Here is a 22,548-nt window from a genome sequence, read left to right as displayed (position 1 = left end):
GACCCCACTGTCGCAGCACCACTTGAGTAGGTCGATCCTCTGCTGCTCGTTCTCTTGGTCCAGGGCCTCTTCCTCTGTCCATATACATCCACAATCGTGACAGCACTGGATCCGCCCGCTGTGCCCTCACCCAGTCATCCAACAAACTAGGTCCGACACACTCCTCCTGGGTCAACTGTGGCTCTCGTTCTTTGCTTGGCTCCTTCTCCTGGTCCTTAACTACTGGAACAAAGGCATGGACACAAGCATGAACCACTTCAGATGGTACATATCCCGGCTCACCACATGGCACTGCTTCATCCTCTATAGACTGGCCATCTGTCTCTTTCCCAGGCCATCTCGAGAGGGCATCAGCGTTTCCATTTGTCCGTCCTGGTCTATAGCGCACATCAAACTGAAATCCAGCCAATTGGGCCATCCATCGTTGCTCCACTGCCCCCAGCGTAGCCGTATTCAGGTGAGCCAGCGGATTATTATCTGTGAACACAGTAAAGGGAGACACAGCAAGATAGTCCCTGAACTTTTCCGCTATAGCCCATTTTAAAGCCAGCAGTTCTAATTTAAATGAGCTATAGTTTTTATCGTTCCTCTCCGTAGGGCGTAGGCTTCTGCTTGCATAAGCAATTACTCTCTCCTTCCCTTCTTGAACCTGAGCAAGTACTGCTCCCAAACCCGTCTGACAGGCATCCGTGTACAGCACAAATGGCAGCTGGAAATCAGCATATGCTAATATGGGTGCTTGCAGGAGGCTCTTCTTTAATTTCTTGAAGGCGTTTTCTTGCATCTCCCCCCATGCCCAACGCTCTGCTTTACCTGCAGCTGGTTGAGTTCGTCGTTTCGATGTCCCCCATAACATTGAATTCAGTGGTGCTGCAATCTTTGCAAAGTCTTTTATAAAACGTCTATAATAACCCACTAGGCCCAAAAAGGCCCGAAGCTGGGTAATGTTCTGAGGAGCCGCCCATGTCTCCACGGCTTGCAACTTCCCTGGGTCTGGTGACACCCCTCCTTCTGAAATCACATGGCCCAAATAATGCACTTTGCTCTGAAACAGAGAACACTTAGTTGGTTTTACTTTCAGGTTAAAATCCCCAAGACGACTAAAAACCAAGTCCAGATGGTCAATGTGAGCCTCAAAAGAGGAGGAGAAAATAATTATATCATCCAGATAAAGCAACACAGTTTCAAAATTTTGATCCCCAAGACAGCTTTCAACCAGCCTTTGAAACGTTCCTGGAGCATTGCATAACCCCATTGGCATCCGATTAAATTCATATAGCCCCATTGGGGTAACAAAAGCGGTCTTCTCTTTGTCAGCTGGGTGCACCCCCACTTGCCAATACCCATGTGCTAAATCTAAAGTTGAAAACACTGTAGATTTTTTCAATGAGGCTAGTGATTCCTCAATTCTAGGCAAAGGATATGAATCTTTATGTGTAACACCATTCAGACACCTGTAGTCTACGCAGAAACGAAGGGTGCCGTCCTTCTTTCTGACAAGCACTACAGGTGCTGCCCAGGGGCTATAGCTCTCCCTAATAATACCATTCTCAAGCATGTTATTTAAAAGTCCCCTAACTTCCTGATACAATTTTGGTGGAATCCTATTGTAACGTTCTCTAATTGGGGCTGCATCACCTGTTGGTATTACATGCAAGACTCTATCTGTAAATCCATAATCTTCCTCATGCTCTGAGAAAACCTTCTGATGTTTAGCCAGCAAACCAGAAATCATCTCTTGTTGTTTTAGACTAAACTGCTGTGGATCTAACGGTACAGCAACAGGCCATGGCATCTGCACTTGTTCGTCATCCTGCACTCTATTTTGTCTCACGCTTACCTCCACAGTGTCATCATCTAATGATCTTAATTCCACATTTCCTTGCAGGCCAGAAGAACACAACTCCACATCTGAAAGCTGTCCAATCCGACAGCGTTGGGAGAGGATCACAGCCACTGGGGACAGATTAAGAATTCTAACCATAACCCTTCCCTTTGAAACTGTACTCAACGATCGGGCTACCAATAACTGCCCTGGCAATACATCTGGACATGGTTCTACCAAACCCACATAATCCTTCTTATCAGGCCGAACCCGTGCACATGCCTCGATCACCATCTCTGACTGTGGTGGTATTATTTTTTTCCTTCCCTGGGGCCAGTAAATTGAACTTATCTGCCCCAACTCGTCAGCAAAATGTAATAAATCTTCACACACAGAAAACATCTGGCGCCATACTTTAACTTGTACTTCACTTTCTGAGCCTAGGTAATCATCTCCAGTTTTTGTCATTAAAAATTCTCTACATTCCTTAATTACATTCATGCCAATCAACCCTGGATATGATGATCCGTTTGAATCTTTGACAATAAGCACGCCCCTTTTTGGTATGACTTTGCCACAAATATTTAAATCCACCTCAATGTAGCCAATATACGGGATGACTAACCCATTAGCAGCCACTAGGTTAAATTTTTGAATGGGTGGATACACCATTGGCCCTTCGGTCTCGAAATGTTTCTTAAAATAACTTTCAGTCAATGTGGTTACCTGCGAGCCAGTATCAATTAAGCAAGATGTTTTAACTCCTTGTATTTCTACCTGCACGACTGGACATTGTCCTATTAGGTGATCTTTCTTTTGTAATTGGCCACTACTTGATGTACCCACCGTTTGGGCCTGTACAGTGGGCTCTATAAGTTTAAAGGCCCTTGTGGTCCTTCTACAGTCCTACAACGTCTTTCAATATGACCCACTTGTTTACAACGCCGACAAATAGGTCTTCCCTGATGGTCGAATTGATCAGAACTTCTTCGACCCCCCATCAACTCATACCTAGGTCTAACACCCTCACTCTTAGGCCACATATTCTGTACTCCTTCACGGACTTCACTCATCATTCCAGCTACTATTTCTTTTATTTCTCCTTTCAGCTGCAAAAATACCTCCTGTTTAATTTCCTCTACCAATTTGGTTGTATCTAGAGTTGGTTTCATTTGTACGGTTGCAGCTACTGCTTGCCTTGCCTCTCCAAACGCATCTGCTTGTAGGATGGCTTCTCGTTTTATATCAACAAAAGCAATATCTGACGATGCTCTTACCATACCCTGAAGTTCCCTCCGCAGTCCGGCATCAAAAAGTCCCAAAATAAACTGATCCCGTAACACATAGCCTCCAGTAGTGTGATCTCCCCTACTCTCCAACCTATTACTTAATTCCTGAAGTACTAATGCAAACTGTCTCACACTCTCATCGGTCCTTTGTTTACGAGTAAAAAATTGGGAACGAAGGGTTGCAAGAGGGACTGTATGCCCATAATTATTTTTCAAAAATGTCAATATCTGTCCTGATGTTACACGCTCTGCTATCGGCAAAGCTAACACTTCCCTCTTCGCTTCCCCATCTAAATTACTTATTAAAGCTGAAACTTTTTGAGCCTCTGAAAAAGGGTACATATCAAACATTGATTTTTGCATATTATGCCAATCCTGAAAATTATTCTCCTGTGCCGTTTTCTCCCCACTAAATTTTTGACACCATGGTGTCCCCATCATCAAAGGAAACATAAGCATGGCTTGATTCTGGGCTATATTAGGTGAGCTATCAGCCCCCTGCTGCTGCTCACCAGATGTAGAAGGTGACTGGTCTAACTGTTGTGTGGTTGACATTTTCCTGATTATTGCCCAAAGTCCATCCTGCCGACTACGCCAAGTTGTAACCCTCCCAAAAAGGGCATAAAGTATTCACACACAACACAAGTTCTTTGCTGGACAAAATACAGTATTTATTTTGGGCCACAATAATCAAGCAAACGTCAAACACTCAATTCATTTAAATACTAGTTTCACTTTTATTTTATACAATAATCTTAAAGATTAAAATTCCACACAAGGGGAGCAGCAGGTAGGGAATCAAAAGGACATGAAGTTCATGATGTAAAGATTGTTAGCGGACTGCATAAAAATTATTAGGTAAGGCAATTAAAATGACCACCACAAGTCATTTAACAAGGGGTATCAACCGTAATTGTGCAACACATCATTTCACATCAACCCAGAGTTGTAATACACCACACAGTAAATCTCATAAATATAAATATATAAATAACACCCATAAATAGACTCCACACAGCAATCAAATCATAAACTACCATCAATACCACTCCAGCTAAATATCAAGCCGTCGTCATTTAACATTTCCTTTACGGAGCGTGATGCTAGCCTGCGCTCATCCCCCGTCACACACACACACACGCACGCACGCACGCACGCACACACACACACAGACAGACACAGACAGACAGAGTACAAGCGACGGGAGCAATCAAACTCACTCAAACTCCCGGCGAACAAAATGCAATGCACACACAATGACCCCGCAACAGTATAACTGTGCTGCTGGCCCGCTTACCCGCTACCGGACGTGGGATACAGCGATTGGAAAGTCAAATGCGGCCGCCGAAACTTTAGTCCGGGGAAACCCCGGCACTACCAACTATCCCTCCCAGTCATTCGCTCGCGCACAACATCATGCCCACGTCCCGGCACGATAGCCTTGGCCAGCGGCTCAGCAGCACCTGCAATCAAAAACCAAGAAAAAAACCCCTCCTGACACAGAAACTACAATCGCTTTTAAAGGCTTGGACTCATTACAAATTGAACTCAGCTGTTCATCTCCTGGAAACGTCATAGACGCAAATGACGCCAGTACGCATCATCCTGGTTTGGGAAGCACCGCTTACACATACTTAGCCATTTCTATACAAAACAAACGCTTTCACAACTTTTCCGGCGTGTTTTACTTATAATTATCAATATTACAATATGCATCAATATAATTAAATGATTAAATACACAATTACAATACACAACAAAATAATTACATTTAATATTAATTAATGTTCTCCCCATGTTGGCGTGGGTTTCCTCCGGGTGCTCCAGTTTCCCCCACAGTCAAAACACATGCACTTCAGATGAACTTGGTAGGTTAAATTGTCTGTAGTGTATGTGTGTGTGTGTGTGTGTGTGTGTGTGTGTGTGTGTGTGTGTAAATGGGTGTTTCCCAGTGATGAATTGCGGCTAAAAGGGGATCCACTACATAAAACATATGCCTTATACGTTGGCGGTTCATTCCGTTGTGACAAACCCTGATTATTAAAGCAATTAAGCCAAAAATAAAATGAATAAATAAATTATTAAATATTTTCCCCATTACTGGGTTGCAGCTGGAAGGGCATCCACTGTGTAAAGCATATGCTGGAATAGTTGGCAGATCATTCCGCTGTGGCGACCCAAATACAAATACGAGACTAAGCCGAAGGAAAATGAATTAATGAATTATTAAATATTAGATTTACAAACATATTTTTTCTTATTAGTTTTACGTATATTAATTACATACATTTTCTATATATTACCACTAATAATTATGTCAATATTGCTTAAGTATCATTTAATTGTACTCATTTCCACCACTAGATGTCCTAATAACACAACTTTTTGGCGTTCACTTGGTTTGTTTTTGTGTTAAAACTTGAATTGTCTTTTAAAATACTTTAAAAGTTTAATATAATTTAATTACACTTCAAACACTTAGTTTTTGTTTATAATAATTCTTATTCAACAGGACTCAACTAGCCTATCAGTCTGTAATTATTGTTTACTAATGTAAGTTATTACTAGGGCCAGACGGAATCTGCTGACATTTTTTGCAATTTTTTTGTTAAAAATCTGCGGATTTATGTGGAATTATTTTGGCAGTTTCATAACTAAAACCTTAATATATTAACTAAAAATACCCTTTTTAGCCTGTATTTAATATTTACAATGCAAATCCAATTAGATCCACTTTATTTGGTAAACAAAGCAAGTCTTCTATATAATATCTCTACTAAAAGACAGAAAATATTTCTGTACAAACTGTATTGTGAATAAATTATATCAACATTTTCATATTAGTCAGTAATATTACTGAAATCAATTTAAAAACTGAATAAATATAGATTTACATACATTTAGTCAGGTAAATAAACAAAATCAATGATGGGGTAAAAACAATCTGCGGAATTCTGCACGCGCAGACTCCATGTGGGCCTAGTTATTACATTAACTTTAATTATTCATTCATTCATTTATTCATTTTCAACCTCTTTTTTGGGGCCGGGTCGCAGGGGCAGCAGTCTTAGGAGAGAACTCGACTTCCCTATCCCCAGACACTTCCTCCAGCTCCTCTGGGGTGATCCCGAGGCGTTCCCAGGCCAGCCAAGAGACATAGTCCCTCCAGCGTGTCCTGGGTTTTCCCTGAGGCCTCCTCTTGGTGTGACATGCCTGAAACACCTCCCTAGGTAGGCGTCCAGGAGGCATCCGAAACATGCCAGAGCCACCTCAGCTGACTTCTCTTGATGTGGAGGAGCAGCGGCTCTACTCCGAGCACCACTCGGGAGACAGAGCTCCTCACCCTATCTATAAGAGTGCGCCCTGCCACCCTGTGATAGAAACTCATTTCGGCCGCTTGTATCCGTGATCTTGTCCTTTTGGTCATGACCCAAAGCTCATGACCATAGGTGAGAGTAGGAACGTAGATTGACCGGTAAATCGAGAGATTTTCGGCTCAGCTCCTTCTTTACCACACTGGACCGGTACATCGACCGCATTACTGCTGCCGCTGCACCAATCCGCCTGTCAATCTCATGTTCCATCCTTCCCTCACTCGTGAACAAAACCTCAAGATACTTGAACTCCTCCACCTGGGATAAGGACTTCCAACCAACCTGGAGATGGCAAACCAGCTTTTTCCAGTGGAGCACCATGGCCTCGGACTTGGAAGGTGCTGATTCTCAGCCATGTCACACTTGGCAGCAAACCACCCCAGTGCATGCTGAAGGTCCATGTTTAATTAAGCCAACAGAACAACATCGTCTGTGAATAACAGAGATGAAATCCTGTGATCCCCAAACCGGACTCCCTCCGGCCCAAGGCTACGCTTTGAAATTATGTCCATAAAAATGATGAACAAAACTGGTGACAAAGGGCAGCCCTGCCGGAGCCCAACATGCACTGGAACCAAGTCTGACTTATTGCCGGCAATGCGAACCAGACTCCTACTCTGTTCATATACAGTAGGGACGAGACGGCCCTTAACACAGCACCCTCCACAGAATGCCACGAGGGACCAAGTCTACAAAACACATGTGGACTGGTTGGGCACACCCATGAACCCTCGAGCACCCTGGTGAGGGTATAGAGCTGGTCCAGTGTGCCACGGCTCAGATGAAAACCGCATTGTTCCTCCTGAATCCTAGGGTCAACGATGGGCCAGATCCTCCTCTTCAGTACCCTGGACCCTGGCAACTTTAATTATCCAAACAAATTTAGTTGAAAAACTGTCACACACGTGTTAGAGTCTTATAATGAAACTCTTTAATAGCAGTACATCTGGATCCGAAGCGAATCCCCTTGTTCACACTGTACATGGCACTTTTTTCCCTCTCTTTTCAAAATAAAATCCATATACTTCGGTGACGTCACGGACACGAAATTAAATTGACGGCAGACAAAGAGTCGTTTGCATGCCAGATCCACAACCAATCAAAACCACGCGCTCACAATAATGATATACATTCATTTCCAATGGAGAAAAAAAGCACAACAGACAAATACAGCAACGGAAAGTCTCAGTTTGCGCATGCGCGGGTGAATTTCAGCACATGTAGTTTTCAGGCCACTTAAAACAGTTTAAAAAATTTTTAATAAAAGCAAAATATTCCGTTTAAGTAAGTTTTTGTTCAGAATTCAGAAATAAACACTTTCAAAAAATAATTCAAATCTGTGTGTTACTTAAAATACACCCTAAAAACCACATAGCCAGCAGGAATAGACATAAATAACATAAGATATCTACACATACACACGAGGAGACGTTCGCATACACATATGACGATGACAAAATAATGTTTTAACTCAACAGGCAACACTTTACAACATTTAGACGTGTACAGCAAATGCCGCCATTTTAAAACAAGTCTTTATCTTTACGTTCCTGACACACACACACACGATAAACAGCAATAAATTAGATCAGAAACATGTTTTTTACACAAGTGCGAAGATGCAGACTTGTTACTGCACTTGTGCACGTTTGTTTCTAGTGTACTTCAGTGCACGTAGACAGCAGCAGTCGATCAGACCAGGCTGAATGGCTTTTATTATTATTATTTTCTATAAAGCAGCCGTATGTCACGTTCTGTCGTATTGCGCAACTGCACACTGCAAAAGTTGATTTAATCATATTTTTTCTTCTTTTTTTCCAGTGCAAGCATCTAAACAATCTTAAAACGTCCCAGCTGCCACACAATGTCATACGACTTTAATATTAAGCTGTCTTTTCACTGTACACGACCAGTGTTGCCAGATGTAGCGGACTGATTCCGATCCAAAACCCGTCAAAGTGCAAAAAAACCTGCCCAGTCATCTGTAAAAATAAAAAGTGTGTGTGTGTGTTTAGGGGTGACGGTCGCGAAAATCACGATAAGTGTGGGTTGTGACGGTCTTGAAAACACATTTTTGGGGGGAAATGTCACGAGGAAATGTAAATATTTTACGTTTTGTCAGTATAGTGGCTAATTCGTACAAATTCGTACGACTGAACTCGATGTACGATTTTAAAAATGAGGCGTGGCACCTAACCCCACCCCAAACCCCAACTGTCATTGGGTAATGAGCAAATCATACTAAAGTGTATACGAATTACATCGTACGAATTCATACGTATTAGCCCGAAATCAAAAAGTGACGAATTGCCGTGAGATTGCCTTGGCACAAACGTGTTCAAAATTGCCCAATCTGGCAGCACTGCACACGACAAGAGACTAGAGACAGACTGGAAGTCATTCATTTCCAATGGAGAGTAGTTTGGGAGCTGCGAAGAGTTCCAATCATCTCCGTGTGCGAAAAATTCGGATCCGATTTGAGCTGCAGATACGTTGAAATATTTGAACTCCTGCAACTAGACAAGCGTTTCTATTGATAAATGACACATATATATATTTTTTTTATGTTGTCTCCACATTCCCTTCAAAATTTTTAGCGGTCTATGAGATTCTAGTATTCATACATTCAACCTTGGTGAACGCATAGAGAATAAAGGTTCTTGCTTTTGCACTCCTTTATTTCGGTCATTGACTGTAAAATAACTGACTTTAAATTACAGAAATTTCCTTAAATTTTAATTCCCGGTAAATTTCTGTAATTTACCTTCTGTTATTTTACAGTCAATGTCTGTAATTTAACGGCTGTTATATTACGTGTTTTTTTTCTGCACTCTAGCAGTAAATAACGTAAAATAATGTAAAATAACGGATTTTTTTTTTTACAGTGCAAGATGCATTACAAAACTGAAAATTCTGTGCAACTCCCACAAGGGGGAGTATTTTGACAGTTGTGTCCAAATGTCGTGTGCAGTTAGATTTAGGTTGTGATGTCAGGTGACCAAAAAATAATCTATGTTATTTTGACGTCAAATAACGTTTAAACGTCGAGCCAACATATTAAGCAAACATAATGTTGACGTCAAATACTGACATTTATCCATCAGCTATGGCAACCAAAATCCAACATCTGATAGACGTCATAGTGGTGACGTCCACACAGCGTCAAGCTGTAACATTATTAGACGTTGATATTTGGTTGTTTTTAGGTTGCATTGAAAAGTGACCAAAATCCAACATTGAGCCAACATCTTAAGCAAACATCATGTTGACATCAAGTACTGATGTTTATTCATCAAGTATGGCAACCAAAATCCAACGTCTCATAGACGTCATAATGGTGATGTCCACACAACGAGAAGCTGTAGCATTATTAGACGTTGATATTTGGTTGTTCTTAGGTTGTGTTGGAAAAGGACCAAGATCCAATGTTGAGCCAACATCTTAAGCAAACATCATGTTGACGTCAAATACTGACGTTTTTCCATCAGGTAGAGCAACCAAAATCTAACGTTTGATAGACGTCATAGTAGTGACGTCCACACATATATTATATATTATAAACATATATTAAAGTGACTGATAAACTGATTTTAAATATATGCAGATAGGTGCATAAATATTGGAACATCGACATTTTCTGTTTTGGCTCTATACACTAACACAGGGTTTTTCAAAGTCTAAGACAGTGGGCCTCCCTTTTGACACAACTTATCCATTGGCGCCCCCCCTCCTCCCAAACATGCACACACACACACACACAAAATTCTGGAGGTTTTCTTGCTACCTCATCATGCTTGGTTTCAAGGTGTCGCTGAAGTTTAGCGGGTCTCATGCTATCATTAGCCAAAATATCTTGACAAACCACACATAAAGGTCGTGGTTCATCAGCTGGTCCTGTCCACGTAAATCCTAAACTCAAATACTGATCATCATATCGTCGTCTTTTGGGTTTAAGCCCTGAACTTGAAGGCTTTGAATCGGGGGTCTCAGAAACTGATCCATTGCATTAGCAGCATGATTAGCAGGCATATACCTGTATTGGTGGGCTTGCCAAACAGAAGTGAATTCACAGCTATGGCCTTCTGGGTAAAAAAAGGTTTTCTTATTTTTGATGTATTGTTTTTTTTTAGCTTTGTTTAATTAAAACGTTTAAAAATAATTAAAAAACACATATAATAATTAAACTTAATAATTATATTTTTATTATATAATATTTTTTCCCGCGCCTCCCCTGACATGCTTTGGCGCCCCCCAGGGGAGGCGCGCCTCACACTTTGAAAACCCCTGCACTAACACAACGAATTTGAAACAAAGAGAACAAGATGTGCTTTAACTGCACACTTAATTTTAAGGGTATTTACATCCAAATCAGGTGAACGGTGTAGGAATTACAACAGTTTGCATAAAAGTATGTGCCTCCCACTTGTTAAGGGACCAAAACTGTCACACCTGTTGCAGTGCCCTCATGTGGAGTTCTTAATGTTTTGGATTCCTGATTTGTTTCTTGTCTAAACTTCTCGTTTTTGGTATCAATGATTTTTCTATTCCTGCTCGTTCCTTGTCTAAAATGTGTTTTGTTTTTGATCATCATTGTTTTGTTTAATTAATTAATTTCGCTGCACATGGATCTTTTCTTGTTTTTGTGAAATCCTATTGTGACATAATCCAAAGGTGACTAAAACACAACAGAACACGGGTCTGTTCTTCGTGCGTGGATTACTCAGTTAGCTGGATTTGGTTATTGACACGATCCAGGATTGTTTCGTTCTTCAAAACTGATCCGAGAGTTGTTGTCATAGCTACAGTTCTGGTTGCTCAAACCTGGTACGGGCCGGAGGGAGGAGGAAGAGGGAGGGCTACAAATGGCCTGCGGGCCCGTAGTTTGAGACCCCTGCTGTAGAGGCCTGGCAGAGCATCACCAGGAATGAAACCACAGCATCTGATGATGTCTATGCATTCCAGACATCAAGCTATAATTGACTGCAAAGGATTTGCAAAGGATTTTACCAAGTATTAAAAAGTGAACGTTTGATTTATGATTTTTATTCTGTCCCATCACTTTTGGTCCCTTCACAAGTGGGAGGCAGATATACAGTTGAGGTCAGAATTATTAGCCCCCTTTGATTTTTTTTCTTCTTTTTCTTCTTTTTTTCTTCTTCTTCTCCTACCACTGCTATGCTGATGATACCCAGCTATACCTCTCTTTTCATCCTGATGATCCCTCGGTTCCAGCTCGTATCTCAGCCTGCCTGTTGGATATTACACACTGGATGAAAGATCATCATCTTCAGCTGAACCTCGCAAAAACGGAAATGCTTGTAGTTTCTGCCAACCCGACTCTACACCATAACTTTTCAATCCAGATGGATGGGGCAACCATTACTGCATCCAAAATGGTGAAAAGACTTGGAGTAACGATTGATGACCAACTAAACTTCTCTGACCACATTTCTAGAACTGCTCGATCGTGCAGATTTGCACTCTATAACATCAGAAAGATCCGACCCTTCTTATCTGAACATGCAGCTCAACTCCTTGTTCAAGCTCTTGTTCTCTCCAAACTGGATTACTGCAACTCTCTACTAGCTGGGCTTCCAGCTAACTCTATCAAGCCTCTTCAACTGCTCCAGAATGCAGCAGCACGAGTTGTCTTCAATGAACCTAAACGAGCACATGTCACTCCGCTGCTAGTCCGTTTGCACTGGCTGCCAGTTGCTGCTCGCATCAAATTCAAAACTCTGATGTTTGCCTACAAAGTGACTTCTGGCCTAGCACCTTCTTATCTGCACTCACTTCTGCAGATCTATGTGCCCTCCAGAAACTTGCGCTCTGTGAATGAACGTCGCCTCGTGGTTCCATCCCAAAGAGGGAAGAAATCACTTTCGCGAACTCTCACGCTCAATCTGCCCAGTTGGTGGAATGAACTCCCTAACTGCATCAGAACTGCAGAGTCACTCGCTGTTTTCAAGAAACGACTAAAAACTCAACTATTTAGTCTCCACTACACTTCCTAATCTGTAATTGCCTCTTTGAATATCACACTAACTGTACAAAAAAAAACAAAAAAAAAAATTACTAATACTACTAATACTCCCCTTCTTAGACTTTACAGACCTGAAACTTGCCTTTAGTACTTATTCATTGTTGCTCTTAGTTGTGTAAATTGCTTCCTTGTCCTCATTTGTAAGTCGCTTTGGATAAAAGCGTCTGCTAAATGACTAAATGTAAATGTAAAATGTAAATGTAAAAATATTTTCCAAATGATGTTTACCAGAGCAAGGTCATTTTCACAGTATGTCTGATAATATTTTTTCTTCCGGAAAAAGTATTTTTTGTTTTATTTTGGCTAGAATAAAAGCAGTTTTTAATTTTTTAAACACCATTTTAAGGTCAAAATTATTAGCCACTTTAAGCTATATTTTTTCTCGACTGTCTACAGAACAAACCATCATTATACAATAACTTGCCTAATTACACTAACCTGCCTAGTTAACCTAATTAACCTAGTTAAGCCTTTAAATGTCACTTTAAGCTGTATAGAAGTGTCTTGAAGAATATCTAGTCAAATATTATTTACTGTCATTATGGCAAAGATAAAATAAATCTGTTATTGGAAATGAGTTATTAAAACTATTATTATGTTTAGAAATGCGTTAAAAAATCTGCTCTCTGTTAAACAGAAATCGGGGAAAAAAAATAAACAAGTGTTCTAAAAATTCAGGGGGGCTAATAATTCTCACTTCAACTGTTCAAAATGTTATAATTCCTTTAGCGTTCACCTGATTTGGATGTAAATACTCTCAAATTAAAGCTGACAGTCTGCAGTCTGACAGTAAACTCTTTGTATTGGCGTATAGAACCAACAATGTTAGAATTTTGTTGATATCCCAATATTTATGGACCTGACAGTATAGTTGCATTTCTTATTTTATTATTTTAATTTGAGGTTTCATTTTAATTTCATAATTCTTTGCTTGTTTTAATATCTATGTTCAAGAAAAGCTTTAAAATCTGTTGCCATTTTGCTTCTCAGGTAAATGCATATTGAAAAAAAATAATTCATTTACAAATATTTTTTAAAGGAAGTGGTTGCAAAAAATGTATACAGGACAGTTTAAGTTGATCACTTAATTTAATTTGTTTAAATTAAAATAGTTTGCAAATAGTTACCTTAAATAAAAACAAGTAAATCCAATGAACCTTTTGTTCAGTGTGTCCTGTTTGAAGAACATCTAGATGTTTCCACTGGAAAATAAAATATCTTTTTTTTTTACCTTCTTTTATTTTCCGCAGTGCATATAGGAAATTTCCAGTGGAATGTGATGAAACGGTGTAAGACGGTGTTATTTCCACCAGTTCTGCTGGATGATGGATTTCTATCCGCTACAGAAAGCCGAGCGGAGGGGTTTTCAGAGGACGGAGAGGCACAGAGAGAAGCGAAAGGCCATTCAGATCTCCAGCAGGACGAGGGTTAACAAGACTTTAACCCTTAAACCCAGACACACAAATGAAGATCAGCAACATCAAGCACGAGGTTTCACAAGGAGAAGCGCGAGGAAAGATGATCTTCTGAGAGGCCAGAGAAAGCAGATAAACTGTAAACCAGAGAGTCTTCAGTAAAATAAAACAGTAACAGTTTTATCATAAAAGCTGCTAACGCTAATCTGTATTGACATTTCGTTTAAGTGAAAATTAAATTGTGTTTTTATAAATAAATGAATAAATACATAAATAAATAAATAAATAAATAAATAAATAAATAAATAAATAAATAAATAAATGTCAGAATTATTATTAATTTAAAAATATTAGAATCACCTGATTGTTATGTTTTCGGCTAATTTATAAATTAATAAAGAAAATATTTAGATGATTAAAACATCAGTCAAACAAAACAGAAACAATTAAAGCTGTATTGGCATTTTGTTTGAGTGAAAATGAAATAGCTTTAATAAAAATATATAAATAAATATCATAATAATTATTAATTGAAATAATATTAGAATCACTTGATTGTTATGTTTTTGGCTAATTTATAAATTAATAAAAATAATTAAATAACCTTAAAATAAAATAGTAACGGTAAAAGCTGCTATCACTAATCTGTATTGGCATTTTGTTTGAGTGAAAATTAAATTGTTTTCTTAAAAATAAATAAATAAATAAATAAATATCAGAATTATTAATAATTTAAATACATTAGACTCATGTTATTGTTATGTTTTCTGCTTATTTATAAATTAATTTAAAAAAAATTGATTGAATCATCAGTAAAATAAAACAGAAACAATAAAAGCAGCTATCGCTAATCTGTAATGGCATTTTGTTTTAATAGAAATTAAATAGTGATTTAAATAAAATTAAGATATATTAGAATTATTATTAATAAATAGTATTAGAATCACCCAATTGTAAGGTGTTCAACTAATTTATAAATTGATAAAAATAACTAAACAACCTTCAAATTTTGAAATACCTAAAAATAAATATTTAAGATAAAAAAGGCTCAAAAACTCTCAACCTAAATGCAGAATTTGACAGGTTTACATTTCATAACATTGTGACAGTATCAAAGCCGTCAGAATCTACAACCCCAGTTCGTTTGGACCAAGGTTGCCCAAAGTTGGTTCTGGAGGGCCGGAGTCCTGCAGAGTTTAGTTCCAACCCCAAATTAGACACACCTGAACCAGCTAATCAAGCACTCTCAGGTATACTAGGGCTGTTTCTCAATTCCAAGAACGCAGAGAACGGACTTGCATTCTTGTGAACACCGGTCTTGCCAGGTCACCTCGGAAGAACGAACTCGGGAGACCGCGAGAACAGAGAACATGTCCTGTGAGGAATGAGATGGCGTGTTCTTTCTGATGGTCACATGACCTTCACGCGTTTTTAATGGAAAATTATTTAAACATTAAAACATAATTTTCAAAATATATCCTAATGCATAAAGACTTTATAAATATATGTTGCGCAGTACAAATAAAACAGATTTTAATATGAAGTTCAGCAAATAAACACCCTTAATGTGTTTATTCCCTTATTAAGATTTTCATGGTGATGTTTATATTCACCGTTTCATTTAGGCATCTCCTAAATAAATTATATCTCTGAACTCGCTATGACTTCTGGGACTTCTAGAGCGAGTTCGGTGCTCAAGTCTGCATTGATGCGTCCTCGATATCAAGAACACATCCGGGAACTTTCACGCATCTTCAGTTCTTGCGGTCTTGAGTATTGGAACTGAACTTTGGCAGCTGATGATGCCGTTACACGAGAACACGAGGACGCAAGACCACTGAAGAACGCATATTGAGAAACAGTCTAGAAATCTCCAGGCAGGTGTGTTGAAGGAAGTTGGAGCTAAACTTTGCAGGACATCGGCTCTTCAGGACCGAGTTTTGGCACCCCTGGTTTGGATGTTTTGTAAAATGCGATGAAAACTCTTGTGATTTGTTGAACGTAATCTTGAGGCAATTCGTAACTTTTCGATTTCGCGGCTAATTCGTATGAATTCGTACAATCATAGTCAACTTTTTTAGTACAATTTGCTCATCACCCATTGACGGTTGGGTTTAGGGGTGGGGTTAGGTGCCACACCTCCTTTTTAAAATCGTACATCTTCGTACGACTGAACTCGTACGAATTTGTACGCCACAAAACTGACTAAATGTAAAATACTGGAGTTTCCTCATGAGATCAGGCTGTATTTGTTAGTTGTCTAACACTCAAAAAATGACATTTGCTGTTTGTTCAAACTATGTTTATAAAATGAGCCTAAATAACACAATTCTTGAGTTTTGGGGGGATAACTTAATTGTTTTATGTTCAATCCACTTAAATTTGTAAAAACTAATTAGTTAATTTAAGTCATTTATGTTGTCCAAACACAAATGGATTATGTAGCAGTTTTTACAGTGTGAGCTTTTATCATGAAAACTGATGAGCGTTGAACACCTTTTGTGAAAAGGGTCCATAATGTATGACATGTTCAAAAATTGTGTTTTTCTAAGGTAAACTGCGTTAAAGGGGAAATGAAGCACTCAGTCAAGCTGCAATCACACTGGGCTTTTCCTCACATATAGACTCCCATTCATACGCACGCAAATACGTCAGACCGGAAACGCAGGGTCATGCGTTAAGTTTCGCAGGTTGCTACGGTGCAAAGTTCAAGCTTGGTGAACTCTGACCTGCGAAATCGCATCCCTTGACTGCAAAACATTGACTGTACAGAAACATGACCTTTCTGTACAGAAATCTAAAACATGGAGCAATCGCTCGCTTTTTTAAATGTCTAATAAACTTGTTTAATCCCGCGCCTTTTCCCAGCGCCGTACAACAGAATTTCGCACACACAAACTCTAGTGTGACCGCAGCTTTAAGTGCACCTTATTTTGTACATTGGATAATAAAAATATCTTAAACAAACTCAATTAACGTAACCATTTAGAAGAAAACAGCATGTTTTACTATAGATTTTAGACCTAGCCATCTTGGAAAGTCGCTGTGCCTGACGTCACGGGGGTTGGTTCTGTTCCCTCGGCTGAACAGATACAGTGGAAGTAAAGGAGACTCTAAAGCCTAATTTAACCCAAATCGTTAAGTTGTGGACGTGGAGCTGCTGCAAATACAAGCATTAGATGTGTGTGTCTGTAGCAGTGAAAAATGAAAGTACCCGCCCCATTACATCAGTAGTTATTCACTCTCTGTATTACGCTATCTGACTGTCTGTGGTTTCAACTAGGTCTGCTACTAACGTAATGGGGACGGGTAATTTCACTGTTCACTGCTACAGCCCCTCACCTCTGCTCGTGTTCAAACCAAACTGAGATCAGCGCGGTGTTTCTTATGGCAGACTATTATCCTTTATAGATGCTGAGAGATCGAGTTTATTGACTTGATAAGGGAATATGTCTTCACATAATCCACACAGACGTGACTTAGTAAAACGTGAAGTCATGTATGATTTTAATAGTTGCATTAGACTGACTGTAAATCTCCTTGTCAGGCAGCGCTGGAGCAGCGTGAGAGAGTGGATCACAGCAACTCAAGCGAAAAGTATTAACAAAGGAAAATACACAAGTTAAGACACTTAAATGCTTGTATTTGTACCAGCTCTGTGATGTCATCCACAACTTCATGCATTGGGTTAAATTAGGTTGTCCAGTCTCAGTGGTCAGTCCATTACAATCATTGTTGGAACCCAGACAGGCAGTCAGGCAAATTAATACAGAGAGTGAATCAAAGCGCATCAAATGATCGATAATAAAAAGGGGAAAAAAGAGAAATAGAATAAATATATATATACTTTTATATTAGACACACATCTGATGCTTGTATTTGCAGCAGCTCCACGTCCACAACCTCACTCATTGGGTTAAATTAAGGCTGATTTATACTTCTGCGTCAAACGCCGGCGTATGCCACGGCGCTGACGCATAGCCCTTCGCCGTGGCCATCACCGTCACTGACGTGCACCTCTCAAAAAATGTAACTACACGTCGCAACGACGCGTAGCGTAAGCTCTGTGATTGGTCGGCTTGGTAGCGCTGACGAGTCTGGGCAGGACCGAGAGCCGCGCGAGTGTTTACAAGTGTGGAGTCCTGTAAAGGAGCTCCGGATGGATGAGCCGTGGGTTACGCCGGTCACCTGACGCAGAAGTATGAATCAGGCTTTAGGCTTTAGAGTCTCCTTTACTTTCACTGTAGCTGTTCAGCCGAGGGAACAGAACCAACCCTGTGACGTCAGACACAGCAACATTCCAAGATGGCTGCGCCTTAGGTCTTAAATCTATAGTAAAACACGCCGTTTTCTTCTAAATGGTTACATTAATCCAGTTTGTTTAATATATTTCCATTAAAGCGGAATCCAACGTACAAAATAAGGTAAACTTGACTGAGTGCTTTATTTCCCCTTTAACGCACCAAATAAATAAACAAATCACATATTCTTGATTTCTGTGCATTTTGACAAAACATCCCAACTTTTCCATATTCAAGTTTTGCGGCGTGAATGTCAATGAAATCAGCAATGATCAGGTGTCTCCGCTGTGGCCTGTCCTGATGCTCCGTGGCTCAGGGGTCAGAGGTCTGAAGTCAGCTCTGAGGGGGGTCACATTAGGACGTTGTTGCGGGTGTCGGGAAGCCGCAGACCCACAAGACCTCCAGCCACCAGCACTGAGGATGCCAGCAGGATCGGGATGGACTTGGAGATTCCCACCAGAGAGCCGAAGATCAGATTGCCCAGAACCGCAGCCAGTTTGCACATGGCATTACAGAAGCCAAAGCCAGTGCCTCTGCAGGACACAATACACCATTGTCACACCGGCACAATCTCACCAGGATTCATGTGATGTCATTCATATGGAAAACCTAACTCCTTAACCTACCCCTCATTGAGGGATTAACAAATCCTACTGAAATGACTGCAAAACTTCAACATTTATGAACTGCTGGGAGATTGTGTTGGTCAGACAGACTGACCAGTGTCAGAAGCACTAGTGTAGATAATATTTTTTTTAATAAAAATAAGAACTAAATGATTAGTACGCTTTATCTGAAAATTATATTTAAAGGGAGGGAGGGGCTGGGGTTGGGTGGGAGTAAAAATTTGTACAAATTATTTTACCTAAAACTGCAGCTTACTACATAAAAATTCTTTTAAATGATTAAATACTGATCAAATTTGACATTTTTACTTAAAACTTTAAAGGTTTAACAAAAATATACTATTATGATTACAGCATCAATTATATATATATATATATATACATACACATATACCTATTTATATATTTATAAATAGGTATAATAGGTATAATTTATATATAAATTATATATACACACACATACATACATACATACATATATATATATATATATATATATATATATATATATATATATATATATATATATACATACATGTACATATATATACACACTTTTATATTAGAGCTGGGAAAAGATTAGTTGGAATTAATCATATCCAAAAGAAACATTTATTTTGACAATGTGTCTCTGTACAAATTATACAATTATAAAAAATGTTTCACATAATTAATTTTATATATCATTGTATTACATATCATATCATATATTATATTCAAATGTATCAAATATATGCATGCATGTGTATGTATGTATGTATGTATGTATGTATGTATGTATGTATGTGTGTGTGTGTGTGTGTGTGTATATATATATATATATATATATATATATATATATATATATATATATATATATATATATATATATATATATTATGGCTGTCAAAATTAGCGCGTTAACGCACGTGATTAATATGAAATAATTAACGCGTAAAAAAAAAATAACGCAAATTACGCAGTTGCAGTTTTTTTTTCTGTTGTGGCCGACGTGTGTTCAGGGACGACGTGTCCATAGAGGCGACCTAGGGGGTTGACTTGGGCAGCAGAATAGCAAGCGAACCCCCTGGTCCTCACATTCATCTGCTACACCCTCCCCCTCCCTCACTGTCCTCGGCCTTCCATATGAATAAAAGGGCGTGATTGTCTTTTGCCTAGAGCGTCAGTTCAGCTTTCTCTGGCCCTGTGTGTTAAACGTGCAAAGAAATATGCTGTTTCCTCCAGAGTTTCATGCAATTTCGAGTGTTTCATTTTTTATATTTAGACTTTAACTGTAGTTCAGCAGTTCACTCTCATTCAGCAGATTTTCATTTAGGATGTTTTAATGGAATTTGATACCGCATGGCGAACGAAAAGAAAAACCTCAGCATTTCGGGATTTGTGTGGTCATTTAAGAAAATCAAAAATCGCTGTTTACATGGTCGACTCTTGATCAGTATTATCTTAATCATCAAAGCTGAGTATTGGTGTTCATGTGAATGAAAGTGCCAGATGAATTCTCAAGCTGTCAAAGACATTTCTCTGCCCTTAAGCTGCGTCCCTCAAATGTTTTGTTAAGTTTGACGTGTTTTCCCCCTTTTGTAAAGCGTCTGTAATTGCTTTTCTTTAAAATTCTACTCTATTTCATTTCTGTTCAAACTTCTTCATTTAATATTTACACTTCATTTTATTGTAGTACTTTCAATTTTGGTTAATGATAACAGTTTGATAAACAAATAATAGTCTGAAAATATCTTGAAAAAGTCAGGTGAATCCATGTTTTGTCAGTGATTGTGTGTGGTTGTTTGTCCGTGTACCTCCTGTTGGTGGGATAGAGTTCAGCCGTCACCACATCCAGAGAATTCCAGGCAGAAATACTGAGTCCATTATAAAGACAGAGCATGGCGATCATCATCGATTCACTGGTGCCGAACCACAGAAAGAAGCAGCTGATGCCCGATAACACCATCGAGCCGCCTGAACACAACACACACACACACACACACACACACACACACACACACTTTCTTGATTACTCAATTAGCTGGATCCAATTTGGATTCAGAATCATTTAGTTCTTCAAAACTCATCCAGGAGTCCACGTCAACAGGTCTGTAAGCTCGATTCTTTGCACTTTTTTACTCACTAATGAGCAGTGGTGGAGAGAGTACTGAAAAATCATACTCAAGTAAAAGTACCATTACTTGCCTAAAAATGTAGTGTAAGTAGAGTAAAAGTATCTGTGGTAAATATTACTCAAAGTATCAGTAAAAAGTAGCTCTTTCTAAAGTACTCAAGAGTAGTAAGTATTACGCTGTGAAAAGTTGATGCGTCTACATATAATTTGCGCATGTGTGTGTAAACGTGACATTCTGTAGTGCATTTATTTATTGCCCAGCAGGCACACAACGTCATAAGGTGTTAATATTAGGTTAGATTTAGGTTGTGATGTAAGGTGAACAAAATTCAATATCTAGCCAGCCTTTAAGGACAACGTTATTTTGATGTCCAGTAACGACGTCAAATGACGTTGATATTTGGTTGATTTTAGGTTGTGTTGGAAAGTGACCAAAATCCAACATCTTAAACCAACTTCATATTGACTTTAAACACTGACATTTGTTCCTCAGGTATGGCAACCAAAATCCAACGTCTGATAGACGTCATAGTGGTAACATCCACACAATGTCAAGCTGCAACACCATTAGACGTTTATATTTGGTTGGTTTTAGGTTGCACGTTGGCCTGACCTTGAGTTCTGACATCAACATGATTTTCATTTCTAAACGATGCAATGTCTCCATGACACTGGGGTCCAATGTCATTCTAAAGTCATGTTGACGTCTTGTGTGTGCTGGGTGTTTAAGGCTATTTCGGTCACCATACAGTAAACATTCGTCATCCTCTCTATGCATCTAAACAGTTTCTGGGTCAATGCATGTAAAGATTTTGGACATTTTCTTGGACACTTTTAAAGCCTCCAAACAGTTTGCTGCAATTATAAATCACCATGTCTTGAGGTAGTTCATCATGATGTGATTTACCTTCTGTGTGTGATTTGATTGGACGGGAATTACAGGACTGGTTTTTCTAATCCCCATAGACAAAAAAATAAAGTAGTGACTGCAGGTTAAAGGAAAGTAGTGGAGTAAAAGTACAGATACTCAAGTTAGAGTACACATTTATAAAACTGCTTAGTAAATTACAATTTCTGAGAAAAACTACTCAATTACTGTCATTTGAGTATTTGTATTTAGTTACTTTACTCCACTGCTAACAAGTACACTTTAGGTACTAATATTTACAGCTGAAGTCATAATTATTAGCCTCACTGTACATATTTTTTTGCCCAATGTCTGTTTGACGGAGAGAAGATTTTTCAATACATTTTTAAGCTTAACAGTTTTAATAACTCATTTATATATCTTTGACATACTGACAGTACATTATATTATACAATATTTGACCAGATATTCTTCAAAATACCACACTGCCTGACAAAAGTCTTGTCACCTGTCCAAGTTTTAGGAAAAACAAATAATAACTTGACTTCAAGTTGATCATTTGGTATCAGAAGTGGCTTACATGAAAGGCAAAGGCCTCTAGATGACGCTTATTTGAGCACAATAAAATATGATGATGTCTTGATTTTAATAATTTAATTAGGACAGTAAGGTCTGATTCTGCTTAGTCAAA

The 22,548-nt window shown here is 38.9% G+C and overlaps 1 protein-coding gene and 1 long non-coding RNA gene across 3 annotated transcripts in view; both read right to left on the bottom strand.

Moving 5' to 3' along the window:
- Nucleotides 1-22,548, bottom strand: part of LOC147838686 (uncharacterized) — a 1,589,207-nt gene that overhangs the window by 341,653 nt on the left and 1,225,006 nt on the right. The window lies entirely within an intron of this gene.
- The window catches only part of LOC101884074 (synaptic vesicle glycoprotein 2C), a 99,304-nt gene continuing 84,152 nt past the window's right edge, over nt 7,397-22,548 (bottom strand). Inside the window, exons 12-15 of one of the 2 annotated variants that reach the window (XM_087300492.1) lie at nt 20,670-20,829; nt 18,221-18,780; nt 16,144-17,023; nt 7,397-8,680 (exon numbers count right to left, since the gene is read on the bottom strand). In XM_087300492.1, the coding sequence (XP_087156618.1) occupies nt 18,597-18,780; nt 20,670-20,829 (344 nt within the window). In that variant the 3' untranslated portion in view covers nt 7,397-8,680; nt 16,144-17,023; nt 18,221-18,596. The remainder of the gene's footprint in view (nt 8,681-16,143; nt 17,024-18,220; nt 18,781-20,669; nt 20,830-22,548) is intronic. The other variant, XM_087300493.1, reaches the window with a different exon arrangement.

This window comes from Danio rerio, chromosome 21 (assembly GCF_052040795.2).
Source record: "Danio rerio strain M-AB ecotype USA chromosome 21, GRCz13ab, whole genome shotgun sequence".
Classification (NCBI taxonomy): domain Eukaryota; kingdom Metazoa; phylum Chordata; class Actinopteri; order Cypriniformes; family Danionidae; genus Danio; species Danio rerio.
The sequence above is the reverse complement of the archived record's forward strand: the minus strand, read 5'-3'. Positions and strand labels throughout refer to the sequence as shown.